General features: G+C 40.0%; 2 protein-coding genes across 3 annotated transcripts; one reads left to right on the top strand and one right to left on the bottom strand.

Moving 5' to 3' along the window:
- Positions 1–248: 248 nt before the first annotated feature.
- Positions 249–10,742, bottom strand: LOC121387483. The gene is made up of 7 exons (XM_041518617.1): positions 10,611–10,742; positions 6,930–9,298; positions 6,203–6,364; positions 3,573–3,725; positions 1,829–1,978; positions 1,311–1,463; positions 249–821 (listed from the first exon to the last, which is right to left on the bottom strand). Exons 1-7 carry the CDS (start codon positions 10,669–10,671, stop codon positions 747–749), a joined length of 3,123 nt encoding a protein of 1,040 aa, XP_041374551.1. The 5' UTR covers positions 10,672–10,742; the 3' UTR covers positions 249–746.
- A 44-nt stretch (positions 10,743–10,786) lies between these two features.
- On the top strand, positions 10,787–23,078 carry LOC121387484 (platelet-activating factor acetylhydrolase IB subunit alpha1-like). 2 transcript variants are annotated; one of them, XM_041518619.1, is made up of 5 exons: positions 10,787–10,830; positions 14,186–14,275; positions 17,016–17,132; positions 20,273–20,395; positions 21,574–23,078. In XM_041518619.1, the coding sequence occupies exons 2-5, from the start codon at positions 14,273–14,275 to the stop codon at positions 21,841–21,843; spliced, it is 513 nt and encodes a 170-aa protein (XP_041374553.1). In that variant the 5' UTR covers positions 10,787–10,830; positions 14,186–14,272; the 3' UTR covers positions 21,844–23,078. The 2 variants fall into 2 exon arrangements, with proteins under 2 accessions (XP_041374553.1, XP_041374552.1); XM_041518618.1 differs by lacking the exon at positions 10,787–10,830 and adding an exon at positions 13,145–13,282.
- The last annotated feature ends 248 nt before the right edge of the window (positions 23,079–23,326 follow it).

The following is a 23,326-nucleotide window of genomic DNA, read 5'->3' as shown; positions in this document are numbered from 1 at the left end:
ACCTCCCCTATATCTGTCTCTTCCTCCCTCTCTGTCTAGCCCTCTCTCTCCCTCCCTCTCCCCCTCCCTCTCCCCCTCCGTCCCTCCCTCTCTCTCTCTCTCTCTCTCTCTCTCTCTCTCTCTCTCTCTCTCTCTCTCTCTCTCTCTCTCTCTCTCTCCGTCATCTTTTCTTCTCTATTTTCTTAAATAACACTAAATCACATTTTTCTGTTGATGCATATATGTATATGTCACAAATGAAAATGTACAGAAATGCATTATAAGTAGGCCTATACTCGTTTGCGTAACAAGGCCTGAAAATATGTTTTCTGCAATCAGATCCTGCCTAGTAAAACTGGGATGACCCTAATTTCTTTCAGTTTATTATTATTTTTTATTATTTTTTCGAATTGAAAGAAGAAATAAAAAAAAGAAAATTAATATGCACGTGAACGAATAAAATGTAGTAAAAAAAAAAATAGCTTAAAATGAAAAAAAAAAGACGAACACCCATATGTTGCTTGAAACACCTTTCTTTTTCTTCTGTTTTTTATTATTATTATTTTTTTTATTATTGTTATTTATTTTTTCTTTGTGTGTGTGTCTAGATTTCAGCCACATATTTTATGTCATAAATATTATTTTCAACATGTCAGGCATTCTAGCGGAGGATGCATCGTCCATCATCTAAACTATATTTGCGCATGTTCTCTTTGTGGTGGTTTATCCGACACAGCATGACCTTGACCTACGACCCGGGGTCACCTTCAGTTTAACCGAGAATCCAGTTGTGTTGCGTGCTTTCCATTTGAAAGTGTCCGGATGTCTTGGTCATGCGAGTGCTGAAAAGCAATATAATTATTATGTTGTTAATGACAGTAGATAGATGGCCCAAGTTCAGCCAGCGAGCGTACCACTAACGTTCGCCAATTGTTTGATTGTTGACATGGCCGTTTGATTTACCGCGAAGTGCATAAAGCGCGGTTTAGCTGGCGTTTCTCTGTTCACTATGGCTGACCTCAGCCCTGGCCTATATTCAGCTCAGCCTGCAGGATTAAAAAAAAAAAAAAAAAAAAATTCGCTATTTTGACTGGTTCCATAAAAAAATATTATTGGTAGTAAATCTTAAGGCAAAGATGTAGAATACAGGTAAATTGTAGAATGCAGGAAATTGCATTTCAGGACATCTAGTTTTTACGGAGTAGCATACTCCCGAACCAACTAGAAACTTTGCTTTGTTCTCTTCAAATCTCAGTCAGACACCCTCCCCAGTGTCTACTTGCTTCCGCCGTGCCTGAATATAGGCCCTAGTGCTATATTATCGAGGTTACCTGATTTCGTTTGTTGCAGCGACGACGAAGAACCCAGTTCTGCTTACGTAGTTTGGTGACCTGCCCCTCCAGTAGCAGAACCTTGACCTTCAGCACCTTCAGGTGGTTCTCGTCACCAGAACCAAACGCTTTGGCATCGGCTTGCTGCCGTTCCTGCAAAAATCAGAAACACGCCCGTGTATTAAAAACTATATATTAAACTATTTCGTTTGATGGTGCTCATAGGAGTCAGGCGCGGATCTAGGGGGTTATGAAATCTTGGAAGGAGGGAAGGATGGTAAGAGGTGTTTGATATCAGCGACCCTCGGCTCCCCCTTGTATCCGCGCCTGAGTGTAATTAAGATTTCATATTGGAAAGGGGAGGGGGGATTCCAGTGCCCTGTTTTCTTGGGTTTTTCCCCCATTGGGATGCCTTCTTGACGAGTTTGTCCATGTCCCTGTTTCCTGTTCCCTCCCCTTCCACTACAAAATATTTCCTGGATCCGCCCCTGAATTGTGGATTCGCTGCTGGGTTTTACCTTTTTACAAAGAATATCGAGCGCTACATTCATTTCGAAGACTTTGGTGACCTCGTTCTGAAGTTTTGTCAGACTGTCGCCGGGTATCAGGTGATGGAGTCCTTTAAGAAAACTGCCAAATATTCGAGACAACTTCAGCTTTCGTTGCTTCTGTAAAGACAAAACAAAAATAAAATCAATAAAAATCCTTCCGTTTTTAATTTCCTTCATGCATGGATTACCTTCGTTCGTCAATAGACCTTGAATCAATCCTTTTCTTTTGTTTCATTCTTTCATCCATCAATCCACTGACCGAACAATTCATTCATCCACCCATTGATGAATCCTTCCATAGATGAATCCATCCATCCATTCATCCATTCATCTATCCATCCATCCATCCATCTATCCATGAATCCTTTCGTCCATTCATCCATCTATCAATATTATCTCCCACTTCAAATAGCTCAAACGAGAAGTAGTCCAATGATCCACCGACGTAGATCGATCGCGCATCTGGCGAGCTCCTTGCCAGATTGAGAGAGAGAGAGAGAGAGGAGAGAGAGAGAGAGAGAGAGAGAGAGAGAGGAGAGAGAGAGAGAGAGAGAGAGAAAGAGAGAGACCTGAGACAGACACACAGACATATACAAGTAGGTGGGGGGCAGAGGGAGAGAGAAAAAGAGGGAGAGAGGCACGGAGATCGATTGAGAACGAGAGACAGAGAGAAAGAAAAAAAGGAGATGGAGAGAGACATGGAGAGATGTAGAGAGAGACGGAGATTACACCTGAGACAGACACACAGACAGATACAAGTAAAGATAGAGGGAGAGAGAGGAGGAGAGAGAGAGAGAGAAGAGGAGGGAGACAGGCACGGAGAGAGGACCTGAGCAGAACATAGACAGATACAATTAGGGTGGGGGTAGAGGGAGAGAAGAAAAAAAGAGAGGGCACAGGAGATCGATGAGAACGAGAGACGGAGAGAAAGAAAAAAGGAGGAGAGACAGGGTAGATGTAGAGGAGAGACGGAGATACACCTGAGACAGACACACAGACAGATACAAGTACAGATAGAGGGAGAGAGAGAGAGAGAGAGAGAGAGAGAGGGGAGTGAGGGGGAGGGAAGAGGACAGACAGACAGATAGAGAGACAGAAGCAGAGAGAGAGAGAGAGAGAGAGAGAGAGTGAGACAGACGGAGAGAGACCTGAGACAGACACATAGACAGATACAAGTAGGTGGGGGTAGAGGGAGAGAGAAAAAGAGAGAGGCACGGAGATCGATTGAGAACGAGAGACGGAGAGAAAGAAAAAAGGAGATGGAGAGAGACATGGAGAGATGTAGAGAGAGACGGAGATACACCTGAGACAGACACAGACAGATACAAGTACAGATACAGGTAGAGAGAGAGAGAGAGAGAGAGAGAGAGAGAGAGAGAGAGAGAGAGAGAGAGAGAGAGAGAGACAGACAGACAGACAGACAGACAGACAGAGAGAGAGAGAGAGACAGACAGACAGACAGACAGACAGACAGAGCCAGAAAGAGAGAGAGAGAGAGAGAGAGAGAGAGAGAGAGACAGACAGACAGACAGACAGAGAGAGAGAGAGAGACAGAGAGAGAGAGAGAGAGAGAGAGAGAGAGAGAGAGAGACAGACGGAGAGAGAGAGAGAGAGAGAGAGAGAGAGACAGACGGAGAGAGACCCGAGACAGACACACAGACAGATACAAGTACAGAGACAGGTAGAGAGAAACAGAGACAGAGAGACAGACCTGGGCGTACTCATCATCCAAGTCGGTCTGCCCGTTGTAATAGTGTTTACAATTATTGTGAAATCCATATCGTATGTCGTATGGTATATCCGCCTCGCTGATTCCGTCCAGTAAACTCCCGTAAACTTCAGCAATCCACATGACATGTTCCTCCTGTCAAAACGTAAACAGTCTTACACTGAAACGTGTATAGTCACTACAGTGTTCACAACTGGGGGGAGGGACGGGAAAGAGGTGGGGGGGGGGGGGGTAGGGGTGTCAAACTATAATTAGTCCTAATCCACAGATACCTCAAACAGCAAACCAATTACAATATACGGCAGCAATATGTTGTGTGTGCTTTACTGTCTGTGGGAAATTGCATATAAAAAGAGTCCTTGCTGCTAATGGAAAATTTTTACCGTATTACCTCTAATGACTACATTTCAGAATTACCAAATGTTTGACATCCAATAGCCGATGATTAATTAAAACACACTTTAACATACAATGTAAGGTGTACCAGAAACGTTTGTTTATTTTGTTTAACGGCACCACTAAAGCCAATTGATTTATTTATCATCGGCTATTGTATGTCAAACATTTGGTAATTTTGACATATAGTCTAAGAGGAAACCCGCTGCGTGTAACTTCCATCAGCAGCAAGGGTTCTTTTATATACAGGACAACACGTACCACGGCCTTTGATATACCAGTAGTGGTACTCTGGCTGGAAGGCAAAATAGCCCAATGAGCCCACAGACAGGGATCGATCCTATACGAGCATTTTGCCACTGGGCTACGTCCCGCCCCATACAAGGTGCACCAGTGAAATATAGAAAACCTACCATTTCTCGCTTTCTGTACAGAGTATTCAAGTCGATTTACAGCCACTCGCCACACCTCGCCGCCATTACAATGTAAAGGTGCACCAGTGAAATATAAAAAAACCTACCATTTCTCGCTTTCTGTACAGAGTATTCAAGTCGATTTCCCGCCACTCGCCACATCTCGCCGGCATTACAATGTAAAGGTGCACCAGTGATATGAGGAAAACCTACCATTTCTCGCTTTCTGTACAGATTATTCAAGTCGATTTCCCGCTACTCGCCACACCTCGCCGCCATTACAATGTAAAGGTGCACCAGTGAAATATAGAAAACCTACCATTTCTCGCTTTCTGTACAGAGTATTCAAGTCGATTTACCGCCACTCGCCACATCTCGCCGCCATTACATTGTAAAGGTGCACCAGTGATATGAGGAAAACCTACCATTTCTGGCTTTCTGTACAGAGTATTCAAGTCGATTTCCCGCTACTCGCCATACCTCGCCGCCATTATAATGTAAAGGTGCACCATTGATATGAGGAAAACCTACCATTTCTGGCTTTCTGTACAGAGTATTCAAGTCGATGTCCCGCCACTCGCCACATCTCACCGCCATTACAATGTAAAGGTGCACCAGTGAAATATAGAAAACCTACCATTTCTCGCTTTCTGTACAGAGTATTCAAGTCGATTTACCGCCACTCGCTACATCTCGGCCCCATTGCAATGTAAAGGTGCACCAGTGAAATATAGAAAACCTACCATTTCTCGCTTTCTGTACAGAGTATTCAAGTCGATTTACCGCCACTCGCCACACCTCGCCGCCATTACATTGTAAAGGTGCACCAGTGATATGAGGAAAACCTACCATTTGTCGCTTTCTGTACAGAATATTCAACTCGATTTCCCGCCACTCGCCATACCTCGCCGCCATTACAATGTAAAGGTGCACCAGTGAAATATAAAAAACCCTACCATTTCTCGCTTTTTGTACAGAGTATTCAAGTCGATTTCCCGCCACTCGCCACATCTCGCCGGCATTACAATGCAAAGGTGCACCACTGATATGAGGAAAACCTACCATTTCTCGCTTTCTGTACAGAGTATTCAAGTCGATTTACCGCCACTCGCCACACCTCGCCGCTATTACAATGTAAAGGTGCACCAGTGATATGAGGAAAACTACCATTTCTCGGTTTCTGTACAAAATATTCAAGTCGATTTCCCGCCACTCGCCACATCTCGCCCCCATTACAATGTAAAGGTGCACCAGTGAAATATAGAAAACCTACCATTTCTCGCTTTCTGTACAGAGTATTCAAGTCGATTTACCGCCACTCGCCACACGTCGCCGCCATTACAATGTAAAGGTGCACCAGTGATATGAGAAAAACCTACCATTTCTCGCTTTCTGTACAGAGTATTCAAGTCGATTTCCCGCCACTCGCCACACCTCGCCGCCATTATAATGTAAAGGTGCACCATTGATATGAGGAAAACCTACCATTGCTGGCTTTCTGTACAGTGTATTCAAGTCGATGTCCCGCCACTCGCCACATCTCACCGCCATTACAATGTAAAGGTACACCAGTGAAATATAGAAAACCTACCATTTCTCGCTTTCTGTACAGAGTATTCAAGTCGATTTACCGCCACTCGCCACATCTCGGCCCCATTGCAATGTAAAGGTGCACCAGTGATATGAGGAAAACCTACTATTTGTCGCTTTCTGTACAGAGTATTCAAGTCGATTTCCCGCCACTCTCTACATCTCGTCGCCATTACAGTGTAAAGGTGCACCAGAGATATGAGGAAAACCTACCATTTCTCGCTTTCTGTACAGAGTATTCAAGTCGATTGTTTTCTCGCAAAATGTATCAATCTCCTTCTCCAGTTCGGCCATTTTGTCTTGTACAGCGTCGACAGAGCTGTCGACACCCTCCCCATTACCGCCGCTCGTCACAGAGGGCCGCTCCTGTAGCCCCTGTTAAAACACAAACATGTTCAACGCTCATTAATGCGTTATAGCTCAGGTCCTCTGATGGAGTTAGTGGGACACACCCAGCAGAACGCTGTCCTACCACAGGGACGGATGCAGGATTTTTTTTTTTTGTACAGCGTTTATAAAGGGCAGGTCTGCAGTATTCAGGGATGGGTACAACATTCAAAAATACACAAAGTCCATGTATTCATTTGATACATTCTGAGAGAGAGAGAGAGAGAGAGAGAGAGAGAGAGAGAGAGAGAGAGAGAGAGAGAGAGAGAGAGAGAGAGAGAGAGAGAGAGAGAGAGAGAGACAGAGACAGAGAAATAGAGTTAGTTAAAGAGAGAGATGGGGTGGGGGTGGCGGGTCACCTCAGATAGCCGAGTTGTTTGCCCAAGACTGGGTGCTCAGTTATTGCTAGCTGTAAGAATTACTCCTCCTCCTCCCACCCCGCCACTTCACCGAATCATTTTGAAAGGCGACTTAATACATAACCCACACCCCTCTAGTGCTGTCATCTTCCATCACCCATGAGAAAACCCCTCAAAACAAATACATTTCCTGCCTGTGGGTTTCCAGATTGGACGTTCTCATCCAGAACGGATGACCTGTGCTGGAAGGCGTGTATGATATTCAGCATCTGCTTGCCCTTGGCTGGCGGGACCTCCTGGGCATCCCTGGTGTCGACCACAGAAACGTTCTCACTGGTCGCCAGCCTGATGTGGCAGAACTTGCTGCTGGGGACGTCCTTCACGTAGATCCACCTGACCTTGAAGCTGCCCGCTGCCTCCCTCCCCTCGTCTGTCGCGCCGCCGTCCTCGTAGCCCACCGCTGATACCATCTGGGCCACGCCGCTGAAACAGCCGCTTTCGCAGACGACAAAGAAGAGGATGACTGGACCTTTGCCTTGACGCTCGTGGATTGCCAGATCCAGTCGTCTATTGCCGCACCTAGTGCTACTCCAGGTGCCGTGATGTATGGACGACCGAATCTCCACCTCGGAGAAGCTCTTTATAACGAAGAAGCGCGCGCCCTTCGTGTTCAGGTTAAATGTCTTGGGGTTCAACGCGCCGGATCTGGACGTCTTCTGCTTGTCCATAAATGGATTGTTAATAATCACATCGCCACCAGAGGCAGAATTGTTGGGAGAATTGTAGTGCCTTTTCGCCTTGACGTGTTTGCGATAATGAGAATAAAATGGACTTGTCGCATCGCCGCATCCGATGTTACCATTGTGCTGGTTGTTGAAAGGTGTCGTGTTGTCGTCATCATAGTCCTGGTCAATGTTCTGAAGCTGCTGCTGCTTCTGTTTCAGCTGCTGCTGCCCCTGGTTTTGCTGTTCATTTTGTTCCTGGTTGTTTTCGTTTTGTTCCTGGTTGTGCTCTTCATTTTGTTCCTGGTTGTTGTCGTTTTGTTCCTGGTTGTGCTCTTCATTTTGTTCCTGGTTGTTGTCGTTTTGTTCCTGGTTGTGCTCTTCGTTTTTTTCCTGGTTGTGCTCTACGTTTTGTTCCTGGTTCTGTTCTTCGTTTTGTTCCTGGTTATTTCCGTTTCTTTCCTGGTTGTGCTCTTCGTTTTGTTCCTGGTTGTACTGTTCGATTTGCACCTGGCTCTTTTCGTTTTGTTCCTGGTTTTGCTGTTCCTGTTGTTCCAGGTTGTACTGTTCGTTTTGTTCCTGGTTGTACTGTAGCTGCTGACCCTGGTTGTGTTCGGTTTCTTTCTGGTTGTCCTGGTTTTCCTCTTCCTGGTTGTTCTGGTTGACTCGCTTGCCCTGGTTGTCAGCCGACGCCGAACTCGAATTCATTGCACTTCGTGGCCTCCTTGGCACCAGCATTACTCGTCGTCTGCAACCTTTCTGGTCTTCTGTTGCCACTGTGGCCATGAACTGATGGGCAGGTCCACCAACAGTGGCAGTCCCACCCAGCTGTTCATTCTCGACAATACTGCCTCCAGTATCAGTAACAGTCATGTTCTCCGAGCGATCATATTTCCATTCTTTTGGTAAAATATTTCTCGAGTCATCATACTCCTGTATAAGAGACATTAGATTCCCTATGTGTTGGCTAATCTGTTTAACAGCTTTTGTGGAATTTGGCTGATCCAGATGTGGTCTGGAAAGCATAATGTTCTCTGAATCATGACAGTTATGTTTAGGATGTATTGTATTAATTTGGTTGCCAGTGAATATCATGATCTCAGGTTTGTAATCATCATGTATATAAGATAAGGCATTATTATCTGTGTGGTAATAATTTTGTCTAGAATATATCCTATTCTTCAAGTTATGATAACAGCTTCTAGGATGTATTTGATTCCTTTGATTAAAGCCATTCTTCCCTGTAGGCACCGGTTTCGCCGAGTTATCACAGTTATATTCAGCAGGCATCATATTTTCGTTGAGGCCATAATTCCGTTCAGCAGACGACACATGTTTAGTAGACGTCAAATTCCATTCAGCAGACGTCAATTTCTGTTCAGCAGGCGTCAATTTCCGTTCAGGAGACGACACATTTCGGATAGCAGACGACACATTCGGTTCAACAGACGTCAATTTCCATTCCACAGACGTCAATTTTCGTTCAGCAGACGACACATTCTGTTCAGCAGATTTACATTTCCGTTCAGCAGACGACACAGTGTGTTCAGCAGACGTAACAATCTGTTCAGCACACGTCTGATTCCTCGACTTTTGATGGTCCGGCTCAACGTATTGTCGCGGTTCCTCGTCCTGAGCAGACGATAGTCCGAGTCCCTGCCTCCAGTATTTGCGAGGGTGACGACGACCGCCAACGTGACGATTGTCGAATCCTTTCGGATTTCCAATGCAATCGTCTGTTGTCGTTGAAAACGCTGGGGGGTCACCAGCCTCGAATCGGGCTCGCCGTCCGCGTCCGTGGAATGTGCGCAAAAAAGACATCAGAGCGTGATTGTAGATGACTGGAAATGTAGAGAAGAAAGGTTTTATTTAATGGCGCAGTCAACACATATAACATAACTACGAGATAAATTTATAACTTCTTGTTTATTTTTAGTATTCATATGGGATAATATGGCAGTCCAGTAATCATAATAAAAAACTAAAAATTATAATATTTCTAATTATACATGTATATATTATTAAATATATTTTGCTATAATAGTATTTCGTCCATCTCGTTCTCTTTCTTTCTTTCTCTGTCAATCTAATCCCTCAATCTCCCTCCTTCTGTCTGTCTGTCTGTCTTTCTGTATGCTATAGGTAGTACTAAACCAAATAACTTCCGGCTGGGTCAAAGTTCGAGGTGCACCAACTTTTGATAGAGAAGTGAACACCACAAGTCCTGTGATTGGTTATAAATGTGAGTGTGTTGGTTGTAAAAAATAATAGTTTCATCTGGGTAAAAAAGATATGCAATTTTATTTCATCTAGTACCAATGTGCTTGAAACATGTATGGGGTACCTGTAAAAGAAAGTACTCGAATTTTGTGCGGAACTAGGGTAGTCATAGACGCTACCCGTTATCTCAGAAACGAGCAGCTTGACCCCCAATTTTTTCTAATTTACTTTACGTGTGAGGGGTGGTAGTATTTATATCCGTGGCGTTTATGTCGATTGATACGCTGCAGGTAGGAGTTTTAACCACATACGTTACTATTGTCGTCTATGGGATTTGATTTGGTAGTATACACCCTATAGTGCTATTTCCATCAGTCCGTCTCTCTCTGTCTGTCTCTCTATATATCTGTCTCTGGCTGATTCTCTCTCCCCTCTTTCTCTGTCTGTCTCTCTGTCTGTCTGTCTCTGTCTGTCTGTCTGTGTGTATCTATCTCTCTCTCTCTCTCTCTCTCTCTCTCTCTCTCTCTCTCTCTCTCTCTCTCTCTCTCTCTCTCTCTCTCTCTCTCTCACTCTGTACGTCTACCCCTCTTTCTGTCTTTATTCTGTCAACTTTAACTTCCTCTGTTATAGTTCTATTTCGTCCGTCTCCGTCTGTATCTCATTCTACCCCCCCCCCCCCCGTCTGTCTACTTCTCTGTCACTCTTTCTCTCTGTCATTCTGCCCCCTAACTCTCTCTGTCTCATCATTTGTCTGTCAATCTGCCTATCGCTCTCCCTATTTGGTATAGGGTATTTCGTCTGTGTGTGTGTGTGTATGTGTGTGTGTGTGTGTCTCGCTGTGTGTGTGTGTGTGTGTATGTGTGTGTGCGCGCACGCGCGCGCGTGTGTGTGTGTGTGTGTGTGTATGATCGTATATTGATGTCAAATTCTCACCTTTTAAGCACTGAATCAGGCACATGAACACATGTACAAATATTAATTTCACGGTTTGCATAAAAAAAAATATTTGGAGTTGTTAACCATCGTACAAAATACCAGGTGACGTCACACTGAAACGATTTGCATAATGACGTCACTAGATACTATATTTGTGCGGTATTAATTAAAATTGTACCACGGCGGTGTAGATGTTAAACCATCGGGTTTAAGGCTGGTAGGTACTGAGTTCGCATCCCGGTACCGGCTCTCACCCTGAGTGAATTTAGGGGTAACCTGTTAAAAACTAACCACTAACACTGTCCTGAAAAGACAGCCCAGATTGCTGAGGTGCTTGAACCTTAATTGGACATACGCACGAAAATAAGCAGACCTACAAACAACAAAAAGGTTATTTTGCCAATGATAAACGTGTTCAGTAAATCTGTAGAGCCACACACTTTTGAAACCCACTCTTCATCACTGTTATGACAGTGATTCATCATGAGTGCATGCCATCACAGCTGTACACAACTGTATCTAGCTGGAATTACCTCAAGCCTTCCCTTATTGATTTGTTGTACATAGTGGCATCATTTCAGACACAGTAGCTGGCTACCATATGGTCGTCGACGATTGCCGAAGTATTACACACAGTCACCTCTAGCTCTCCCCTACAACATATCAATACGGGGAGCAGTGGCGTAACGTGGGTGGGGCCACTGGGGCCGTTGCCCCGGGTTCAAAATTCTGGACTGGTGAAAGGGACTCGGGAGAGTGTTAACGGTCCACTGGTTAGGGGGCGCAATACTTGCCTTGCCCTGGACGCCTTGCCCCGTGCGCTGGCAACCCACGCTACGCCACTGAAGGGGAGGGCTAGAGGTGACTCGATCTATACTAATGGGCAAACTTGTCTGTGAGTGACAGTCCTCTTTCTGAAGTGCAAGAGGGATGAAATCTCCAGTAAAGATTCTCTTCGGGAGTGGCTGTCCTCTTATACACGACGCACTGGATGTTGATTCATTGTGCGGAGACACGGCCCTGACCACGTGTTACGGTTTTGTCGTGGTAGGCTACGTAACTCTCAGGGTGGGACGTGGTAAGGCGCTCGCTTGATGCGCAGTCTGTCTGGGATTGATCTCCATATGTGGACCCATTGGGCTATTTCTCGCTCCAGCCAGTGCACCACAACTGGTATACCAAAGGCCGTGTTGTATCTGTCGGATGGTGCATATAAAAAATCCCATGCTACTAATGGAAAAATGTAGCGGGTTTCCTTTCTAAGACTATGTCAGAATTACCGAATGTTTGACACCCAATTTAGCCGATGACTGACAAATTAATGTGCTCTAGTGATGTCGTTAACAGGCACGGCGGAAGCAAATTGACATGGGGGGAGGGGTGACTGAGACCGAGGACGCTAAGCAAAGTTTCTAAAGGGTACGGGGTATGCTCCCCCGTAATATTTTGAAAACTAGATGTCCTGAAATGCAATTTCCTACATGCTGCAAGTAAAACCGGCCTCGGTGGCGTCGTGGTTATGCCATCGGTCTACAGGCTGGTAGGTACTGGGTTCGGATCCCAGTCGAGGCATGGGATTTTTAATCCAGATACCGACTCCAAACCCTGAATGAGGCTCAATGGGTAGGTGAAAACCACTTGCACCGACCAGTGATCCATAACTGGTTAAAGAAAACAAACTTTAACTATATGTCTCTGTTATGCATAATTATATAACATAACGTGTTTATAAATTATTATTAATTAATAATACTATAAATTATTATTAATTATAACTTATTATTAATTATAAATTATTATTAATAAATAATATTATTATATATGGACTTGATTTTTTGTTGGGTCTTCTCAGATCACTGGTTTTACACATGGGCGGATCCAAGGGGGGGGGGGGGGGGGACCAGGGGGACGCGTCCCCCCAAAAAATTGTTCAAGTGCCCTCAAAATGTCCAAGTGCCCTTTTTGTTTGTAGAATTTTTTTTTTTTTAAGTAAACAATAATTATATTGTAGATAAATGAAATCAAGATTTTTGTGTACATGCGCAAGCTTGCAGATATGTGTCTGTGTTATTGAGTCTCAATGGGGCCCCATTGAGGTTCTAACGCGAGTGACGCCAATTTACTTCATTACTGCTAGTATATTATGACGTAGAACTGTAGGAATTCATATTAATTGTAAATATCAAAACTTGTAGTAAGGTGCCCTTTTGACGAGTCAATGTGCCCTTCTTTTTTGGTCCCCCCCTAAAAATATGTCCTGGATCCGCCCATGTTACATTAAGGTCAACGACAGTCCCTTGTTATCTAAATTAGATAATGTAAATTAGGCTGATATATAGGTATTACAAATTGTTCGGATTCATTCGTGGACGATAGTAATATATTTTAAATTTTATATCAGCACTAGTGCCGATAAACACCATATTGTGCCGTTTACATAGCCAAATGTCAATAGAAACTATTTTACACGGTGGCTGTGTCTATAACCTTTCGACCTCTGACCTTTGCGAGCATCACTTCCGGGAAAATGGTGTCACTAGTTGGATTTCTATTGCAGTAGATTTGTGAATTATTAATTGATAATTGTGCAGAAACCGAACAACATGAACCCCGCTGCCGATCCCAAACCCATGGAAGATGTCCATGGCGACGGACGGTGGATGAGCCAGGTAAAACGAGGTCGATTTGATGCAGAAATCTTTTCTTTGGAGTTAATTTTGTAAAATGTGCGGCGACAGTGTTGATGTCTCGAACTGAAAGTGACGATGTTTTAATCAAATTAATGTGCATGGTGTTAAATTGTTGAAGGTCGTTTCCCGGTGTCAGTGTTGAATGTCTGGCCGTGCACAGCCTAAAAAGTAAAATAAATGGGGTGGTAATGCAAAAAGACAAGGTTTACAAAAAGGGCACCATTAAATTAATCATTTAATGATGATTAAAAATGTTATAAATTATATTTGAAGGGAAATACCACATTTTGCAAGCTTTACAGAATCATATTCGGCAGACAGACGTTCAGCAATTTTTGTCTCGCCGTTACAAAATAAAAATGCGAGATATAGATATTACAATATTGAATATGGCTGTCCAAAAATCAAACGGTGTCTGTTTCATTTTTGGTGGGGTTTTTCTTAATGGTGGATTTTGTGTTGGGGTGAACTGGTACTACAATGGGGGTGAAGTGACATACCTTTTGGGGTCAAACTGGTATGGGACAAAGAAATGTGGGGGTGAACAGGCAGGGGGAAGGGCATGATGTCAGGCATTCAATATTTTTTGGTACATTCAGTAACATTGTTTGATACATGTATTTTTCCGACTGCGGCAGCAATGTCTATTAACTTTTGCGTTGAAAATTTAACATTAAAATTTATATCAGTTGCCGACAAACTTATATGCCCTAGGTCAATGAAACTTGGTGTATAGTTGCACCTATGGATGTTCATCACAGTGAGCTGAAACTTGGTGTATAGTTGCACCTATGGATGTTCATCACAGGTACAGGTACTGAGGCATCAAAAACATTTAATTTTCTTGAATTCTTGTTTATTTTTTAAATATTGTTATTTCAGCATGAGCATTTTCTGAGCGAAGTTCGAGAAAAGGAACCGGAGGTGATTTTGATTGGCGACTCTCTTCTTCTTCACCTCAGTCACAGAATGGTACGTGATTCATCACTGGCTACACTTACAGTAATTTACATGCAGGGATTCTAGATTATGGTAGCTTCACTCCCATGATTAGTGATATTCAGTGTTGGGCTAGTAAATAACTACTATTGCCATGCCCAATGGCTAGTGAAAAAAAGTCAAATGCTGCAGCTAAGTGTTATTTTGTAAATATAAATATTCTGACCTTACCCCAACCCCAATGTTAGTGTTTTAAGCTCTATCTCCCTCTTTAGGTGACATATCTGATTATTAGTATTACTATTAAATTTAGTAACATTGTATTAACTTCAAAGTAAAGTAGGGCTAGTGAATTTTATTGTGGCTAGTAAAATTTTAAAATCACTGATCCCATGGCTAGTGGATTTTATAAACCATTCTAGAAGCCCTGTTTACATGTACTTTGATGTTCAAACCAAGTAATGTATGTCTGACCACATCTGATGAATATAGTACAGATCTATGTGACATTGCGTCAGGCACCGAGAATGAAGTCATGCAGAGTGTTAATAGTAGGCATGTAACAGACCTTAAGGGCAGTATCAGGGCTCGCGCTGTCGTTCGCCAAAGTTGCCAATTGTGGAGAGAAAAAAGAAAATTGCGAAAGAATTTTCTGTTTGGCGAAAAAATTGGCAAAGGATATTTTTTTTTTCCCCGACTCGCTTTTTAGAACCAAACATTTTCAACCAGTTTTCTTCAGTTGATCCACCTCACGGTGTGAATAAGTGCTATTTGCATGTCCACGTGGCCAGTCTACTATTCAGTAGTGTACTGTCAGCTGCTTGTCGTGAAGCGAGAAAACGCGATTAAATAAAATGAAATACTTTTTAAGACATGTTGCATTTTTTTATATTAAATGTTTCATTACTGGCGACAACAAGTTTTACTTTTTATTAGTCATGTTTTGTCGCACCGGTTAATATTGTAAATCTGGGTCACATGGTTGAGTTCATTTCTACGAAGTGGATGCATTGATGAGGAATACATTATTATTACATATTGTTTCTCAGTTATATACAATCATTATTAGTTAAAAGTTTCTATGTTTACAGATTATATTTCAAACATATTAAATGACAAAATTATAATTCATTTGTGCTACATCTACTGATATAATACTAGCGCCGACTTGATACATCCCTCCGCCCCTTGCACAGAAATAAAAAAAACTTGAAACCGGCGTGAAAAGGAAAGAGCTTTTTTTTCCACTTATGAAAGACTGTCGCCTGCCAGTGTTTTGATAGCAATAACATAGACATTTCCTTTGTCTTTATTTTGGTTGACTGGCTGTAATTTTGAGTTGGACACCATAATAATTATGAACAGTATTCACTTATAAATCATACGCACTGGCGTAGGAAACACAGGGGGCACTTTTCAGATATTTTGCTTTATAATAGTGTAAAAGTGTGTAAATATAAAAGTGTGTCCCCCCCCCCCCCCCACACACACACTTTTTGGCACCTTCCTACGCTCGTGTATTATTACAGGTAAGTTAGGAGAGTAATTACAAAACAAGGTCTTGGGGTAGGGTATGATCAAGAGTTGCGCACTTAAAAAAAAACATAATAATAATAAAAAACAAAAAAAACAATTCTTCATAAAATAAAACAGCCAGTCTGGACATTCTAAAAATGTTTCTTAAAAATATGATTTTTCTATTATATATACAATAATACATCTATTTATTGGATTGGAACAATATCTGGAGTGGTAGCACAGTCTCTGGTGGGACTGGAGTTTTATCTTTTATATATAAAGCACAAAAGATAATGATGACCAAAATAAGAACAGAAAATCTAATCTTTATACATTTATAATGTTGGTAAAGTTAATGTCAGTGACAGGAAAAGAAGGAAGTGGTTAGGAGACAATTGATAAATAATACTATTTAGGGGTGAGTCTCATAATTACAAAACATAATGGAGGTAGGGTTACAAAAAATAAGAGTTTGATATTACATTATGTAATTGTTGAATGTCTCCATAATTTGACATTTATAAACTCCTTTTGTCATTTAAAAAAAATTTGATGTCACATCATATTTAAACAAAATTGTAATAAAAACAAAAGGGCCCTAGACATCAGCAACATTTCATTATTAGATTACAAGACGTAAACTGAATAATAAGTACATTTTAGCATATACTATATTATCATAAAGAACGAGATTAAAAATAAAATCTTTTGACTGAAATGCCAATATGTTACTGGTGAATATATATTTAGATTGGTGAATGAAATTGAAGATTGGCGAATTTTTTGGCGAACAAAAATAGCAACCCAGGACTAGCCCTGGGTGGGATGTAGCCCAGTGGTACAGCACTTGCTGAATGCGCAGTCTGTTTGGGATCGATCCTTGTCGGTGGGCCTATTGGACTATTTCTCGTTCCAGCCAGTGCACCACGACTGGTATATCAAAGGCTGTGGTATGTGCTATCCTCTCTGTGGGATGATGCATATGAGAAAATGTAGTGCTTGCTCAGGTTTCCTCTCTTAAACTGTACAAAATGTTGACATCCAATAGCCGATGATTAATAAATCAATGTGTTCTAGTGGTGTCGTTAAACAAAACAAACTTTTTAATACACGGAGCTGAGGTCTTGGGTCCCAGACACAATGATCATGCACCATATTGCATCTGTAAACTTGGAGGCAAACTTGAACCATACACACGTACAGAATTAAACAGTGTGCTGGGGTGCTACTAAGCTAACCTTCCTTTCCTTTGCAGATCTGGGGTAAGATGTTTGAACCTCTCCACTGCTTGAATCTCAGTATCGGGGGCGACCAGACTCAACATGTTCTGTGGCGAGTTCTCAATGGAGAGCTCGAAAACATTCAGCCCAAGGTAAAGATCATGTTGTTATTTCCTAGTATTTTATATTGATGAAATTGTTATACTTGAAATTATAAAAATTGAACAACAGAGAGCTCGAAATGTTCAGCCCAAGGTAAAGATCATGTTGTTATTTCCTAGTATTTTATATTGATGAAATTGTTATACTTGAAATTATAAAAATTGAACAACGGAGAGCTTGAAAATGTTCAACATAATGTAAGCCCCCCCCCCCCCCCACTCCCCTTTGGTCAGATGAACATTACTGATGCACCTGAATGCGTTTAAAGAAAATCTTGTGATTAAAAAATTGTACCTTTTACGAAATATGGATTTCCAGTGAAATTACGGTAACATATGATATATTTATCGTGTACGAAGCCAAAACAAGGGTTATGAGTTTCAAATGTTTTAAAATTGGACGCTGCATTTCATGTGATTTGACAGATTTTAAACAGCAGTTCTCTTACTTTCATTTATCTTAAAATTTAAAACATATTTCCCTTATTTTTCAAGATTTTAGGGTACAAAAACCATGATAGGATCGGCATCGAACTGTGCTACACCATTTATAAAGAAAATCTGTGGTTCATACACTCATAATAGTAAAACTTTGTCATGGTCAGTTTTAAATAAATATTAATCACAATTGTTCTAAATGTGTCGATCATAATGATAGAAAAACCCAAGATGAATAAATTGAAGTACAGGAGGTAACTCTGATATGTTTCATATAGACCATAATGATAGCAATATCCAAGATGAATAAATTGAAGTACAGGAGGTAACTCTGATATGTTTCATATAGACCATAATGATAGCAATATCCAAGGTGTAAAGGGAGCTAACTTGGACATCTGTTTTATGTAGATCATAATCATAGAAAACTCCCTAGATGAATGAATTGAAGTAAGGGGGATAACTCTAATATTGGTATTAGAATTTAATTGCATTAACTGGCCTTGGTGGCACAATGGTTGAGCCATCGGACTACAGGCTGATAGGTACAGGGTTCGCAGCCCGGTACCAGCCCCAACCCAGAGCGAGTTCTTAATGGCTTAGTGGGTAGGTACTGGCCACTGTGGCGTCGTGGTAGGCCATCGGTCTACAGACTGGTAGGTACTGGGTTCGGATCCCAGTCGAGGCATGGGATTTTTAATCCAGACACCGACTCCAAACCCTGAGTGAGTGCTACGCAAGGCTCAATGGGTAGGTGTAAACCACTTGCACCGACCAGTGATCCATAACTGGTTCAACAAAGGCCATGGTTTGTGCTATCCTGCCTGTGGGAAGCGCAAATAAAAGATCCCTTGCTGCTAATCGGAAGAGTAGCCCATGTAGTGGCGACAGCGGGTTTCCTCTCAAAATCTGTGTGGTCCTTAACCATATGTCTGACGCCATATAACCGTAAATAAAATGTGTTGAGTGCGTCGTTAAATAAAATATTTCTTTCTTTCTTTCAGTGGGTAGGTGTAAGGCCACTACACAGTGCCAGTGTTTCCCCTAGGGGCTGCACAGACACCGTGAATTTCTTTAACGGGACCGTAAACATTGTAACCATTAAAAAAAGGGATGAGTTCACTTCTGTGATTAATTCGCCGATATTATTAAATATACGAGTATTCCACAAATATGTACATTGTTAGAGCCCGGTGGCCAGTGAGGGGAAAACAAATAAACCATCATGATGATGATCAAATGAAAATTAAAAAAAAAAATCAACCAACATCGATCATAGGTAAAAAGGAAAACTGATCTACAAGTCAATACTTTTGATTTCCTTTCACATGCAACAGTTCACTAATAAATATATGGTCAATGGTAATCTATGCCCCATCCCTGAAATGAATATACTTACAGATGTAATTTTATTAAAGTCCAAGTTAACAAAATGTTGCAGTCATTTTGGTGCAATTTTCCTTTAACTACAGTCTACTAAGTGACTGGTACCCAAACAGTTGTTACTCTAACACAGTGCAGGTGTAACAAAATAAACGGTGACGAGTCTCGTCAGATCAGGGTTTTTTTTTTAAAGTTGCATATAGCCATATTGTTTTACAAACTTCCAAATGTTTTTTTTTGTTTGGTCTGGGTTTTTTTTGTGTTGTTGTTGTTGTTTTTTAAATTAAATTATAATTAAATTTGCAAGGTTTGAAAGAAATTATTTTTAAGTGCATTATATGATGAATTAAGACAAATTTAAAAATGTACCTGCATATATTAAACAATATATTTACTTTCTTTTATTTGTTTTATCAGTCACTGAGTGATTACAAGTTAGTAGGTGAATTTTTTTATCATGTCCAGTAAATTTGTTATCCACTGGTCAGTATGGGAAGTCATTTTTTTTTAAATTCTAGAACCCCTGATCTACATACAGAAGTAGGGCTAATGAATATTCAATCATGGATAATTAATTTTTAAAATCACCAATCCCATGGTTAGTGTATTTTTTTTTAATTCTAGAAGTCCTGGGTTTTACTTTTAGATAAATAGATAGATAACCGAAAATACATATTACAATCAGTAATTCAGTAATATGTATTATCTGTTTGTGCTTAGTCTAATACTTTTATACTTCTTTTTCAAATTATTGTTTTGACATTATGCAAACATTTAATAATAATAAACATTATTATTAAAATATATCTTAAAATATCTCCTTCTATAAGTGTACATGACACCCTCATGTATTCCACAAGGTATCTAAATCAACTGGAAATTTAAAAAAACATTACTGGGGATGCCCCCGAACTCCCCTAGCATTTTCGTACCCTTTGGGGGCTCAGTTAACGTCAGACTATTTTGCCAACCCTCTGAACAAAATTCCTGGGGGAAACACTGCTACACCCTCTTCTCTCTCACTAACAACTAACCCACTGTCTTGGACAGACAGCCCAGATAGCTGAGGTGTGTGCCCAGGACAGCATGCTTGAACCTTAATTAGATATAAGGACGAAAATAATTGCATTACGTTAGTTTTGGTAAATGATAAAAAAAAGTTTTGATCTTTTGAAATTGATTAAGCTATGCGTTTTTGTTATTATATTAAATTAATGTGTTCGGTATCTTTAGATCAGGCAATGTAACGGGGTACATTTTCAACCCCTCAGTTTATTATTTTTAAATTGTGATTCTTACTGTGTTTCAAGGTTATTGTGTTGCAAGTCGGGACCAACAACTATGAGCATTCAGCCGAGCAGATTTCCATGGCGATTAAGAAAATAGCTGATGTCATCATTGAAAAACAACCACAGACACAGCTTATTGTCATGGTAACAATAACAACAAAATATCTCTTTTCACTTTAAAGGGACATACCCTAGTTTTTAAACACTAAGGCATATTTTTTATTATTAGAGCCGTTTTTGATGACTGAAATCATACTTTACTTACATTTTATTGTTTAGATTATACATTTCCGTACATTTGAAGTGTTTTGGGTCATCCTGGTGTCTTTAATATCACAAAATGCATTTCTTATATTTTTAAAAATGCACATGTGTCTGAGAAGTAACAGTTATGGATTCAAGTTTTAGTCTATTTTTAGAGGGTATTTCACCATTTCAAAATCACAGATTCATGTTTCACTCAATTGTGACTTTATCCAAATGTCTTACAGGTTTGTAGATTAACTAAACTTAGTGTTAATTTTCACGGGTTGAAACTAGGGTCTGTCCCTTTAAGCAGTTTCTACGTTATAATGGCTTTGCTCATTCACACAGTTTCTACGTTATAATGGCTTTGCTCATTCACACAGTTTCTACGTTATAGTGGCTTTGCTCATTCACACAGTTATATATGGCTTTGCTCATTCACACAGTTTCTACGTTATAGTGGCTTTGCTCATTCACACAGTTTGTACGTTATAGTGGCTTTGCTCATTCACACAGTTTCTACGTTATAGTGGCTTTGCTCATTCACACAGTTTCTACGTTATAGTGGCTTTGCTCATTCACACAGTTTCTACGTTATAGTGGCTTTGCTCATTCACACAGTTTCTACGTTATAGTGGGCTTTGCTACGTTATAGTGGCTTTGCTCATTCACACAGTTTCTACGTTATAGTGGCTTTGCTCATTCACACAGTTTCTACGTTATAATGGCTTTGCTCATTCACACAGTTTCTACGTTATAATGGCTTTGCTCATTCACACAGTTTGTGGATATATTTTTTTTCATACCCTAATGAACGTAAAAAAAACCCCCGACAATCCTTAATTATAATAATAAAGAAGTGATTTTCTTAAGGGAAAAAAAGCTTTCACGTACAATTATGTTAATAAAATGTACTAAAATTTCTTTTTATATCATTTTAATCAACCTCATTCTCTCTGACTGAGAAATCTACTGTCTAATATTTCAAAATTACAATAAAGTTGTATCTTTTATGGAATCCATTTGCATTATAATAAATATGAATTTATTTATTTTTATTATATTTTTTTTTCCAGGGCATACCACCAAGAGGCCAGAATCCCAACAAGCTACGTGAAAAGATAAAAGAAACCAACAACCGCCTGCGTGAATTGTTTACCGACCTGCCTAACGTGACGTACGTCCACGTGGACCCAGCGATATTCATTAGTGCTAAAGATGAGACAATCTCCGTGCGTGACATGTACGACTTTCTCCATTTCACCGACCACGGCTACGAGAAATTGTGCGAACCTCTACTGGATGAGATTCAAAATCTCTTTCTGTCCTTCGTCAAAGTAGAGTGATTTTTTTTCACCTTCTGCTTTTTTTCCCTCTTTTAAAAAAAAGAAGAAGCATTTTGTTGCAATAAAGTCAGTTTATATGTGACTTTACGAGAACTTGTGCAAACCACTACGTGACGAGATTGAAAATCTTTCTTTCCTTTGTTAAAGTAGAGTGATTTTTTTCAAAACCTGTCTTCTTCTTTTTTTTCAATTTCTGCAGACAGTTGTTTTTATTCCTGATGCATTCTGTTATTATAAAGTCATCTTATACATGTCTGTGACTTTACGAGAAATTGTACTATCAACTATTTGATGAGGTTGAACATTTCTTTCTTTCCTTTGTTAAAGCACAGTAATGCCTCCCCCACCATCTTTTTTACTTATGCTTTTTTTTTAATGCAATCTGTTGTAATAAAGTCAGTTTATATAAATAAAATAAAAAGTGTTTTTCACCTACTGTTTTTTTTTCCTGACTCATTCTCTTAAATGTCAGCTTAAGCATGTATGAGACTTTACGAGAAATTGTGTAAACAACTATTTGATTGAATTGAAAATCTCATGTCATGTCGTTTATTAAATTAGAGATATTTTTTTTCTCCTTTATTTTCCTCGTCTGTTTTTTTTACGCATTCTGTTGAAATAAAGTCAGTTTATACACGTGACTTTATGAGAAATTGTGCGAACCGCTAGATGAATTTGAAAATCTGTTTCTGTTTTTCGTTAAAAGTAAAAAAAAAAAAATTTCCAACTCTTGTTTTTCTTCTGCTTTTTGTTTTGGTGTGTGGGGGTGTGTGTATTCTATTGTAGTCAGTATAAATTTGACTTTATGAGAAATTGCATGAACCATTATAGTGTACTTGATCAGATTGAAAATCTGTTTTTGTTCTTCAAAGTAGATTTTTTTTACTACATCTTATTTTCTACCTTTTTTTTTGATGCACTCTGTTGTAATAAATTAAGTTTTTATGTGACTTTACGATAAATTGTGCGAACCACTATTTTATCAGATTAAAAATCTGTTTGTTTTCTTCGTCACAGTAAAGTGTTTTTTTTCGTTGTACCTTTTTTTTAATGATGCATTGTTGTAATAAGGTCTGATTTTGTGTGACGTTTTCAATGAAATTTGGTGTAATACATTTAAAAAAGCTGAATATTGGAACAATTGTTAGTATGGTTATTTTGTGAAATGAATATTCATAAGAACAGTGCTTTTTTATTGGTGGAATAACATAGACATCAGAAGGTGATATATATATATATATATATATATATATATATATATATATATATATTATATATATATATATATATATATATATATATATATATATATATATATATATATATATATATATATATATATATATATATATATAGCAGGTGGACTCTCCACATTGGCTGGAATCGTCCGATGTCTATGAATATTTTTTTCTTTTGTTACTATGACCTGCTATCAATGTTGCTTTTATCATGAATATTCATCAGTGCTTCAATGTTGAATGCC

Source organism: Gigantopelta aegis, chromosome 13, assembly GCF_016097555.1.
Source record: "Gigantopelta aegis isolate Gae_Host chromosome 13, Gae_host_genome, whole genome shotgun sequence".
Classification (NCBI taxonomy): Eukaryota; Metazoa; Mollusca; class Gastropoda; order Neomphalida; family Peltospiridae; genus Gigantopelta; species Gigantopelta aegis.
Note: the sequence above shows the minus strand (reverse complement) of the source record. Positions and strands in the feature narration are given on the sequence as shown.

Excerpts from the sequence above, each read along its gene's own strand:
- LOC121387484 (XM_041518618.1), top strand. The coding sequence starts at position 13,217 with ATGAACCCCGCTGCCGATCCCAAACCCATGGAAGATGTCCATGGCGAC. Across the intron at positions 14,276-17,015 it reads TTCACCTCAGTCACAGAATG|ATCTGGGGTAAGATGTTTGA; the intron begins GTACGTGATTCA and ends TTTCCTTTGCAG. Across the intron at positions 17,133-20,272 it reads TCGAAAACATTCAGCCCAAG|GTTATTGTGTTGCAAGTCGG; the intron begins GTAAAGATCATG and ends CTGTGTTTCAAG.
- LOC121387483 (XM_041518617.1), bottom strand. The coding sequence starts at position 10,671 with ATGCAAACCGTGAAATTAATATTTGTACATGTGTTCATGTGCCTGATT. Across the intron at positions 9,299-10,610 it reads CCTGATTCAGTGCTTAAAAG|TCATCTACAATCACGCTCTG; the intron begins GTGAGAATTTGA and ends CTACATTTCCAG. Across the intron at positions 6,365-6,929 it reads TCCAATCTGGAAACCCACAG|GGGCTACAGGAGCGGCCCTC; the intron begins GCAGGAAATGTA and ends GTGTTTTAACAG.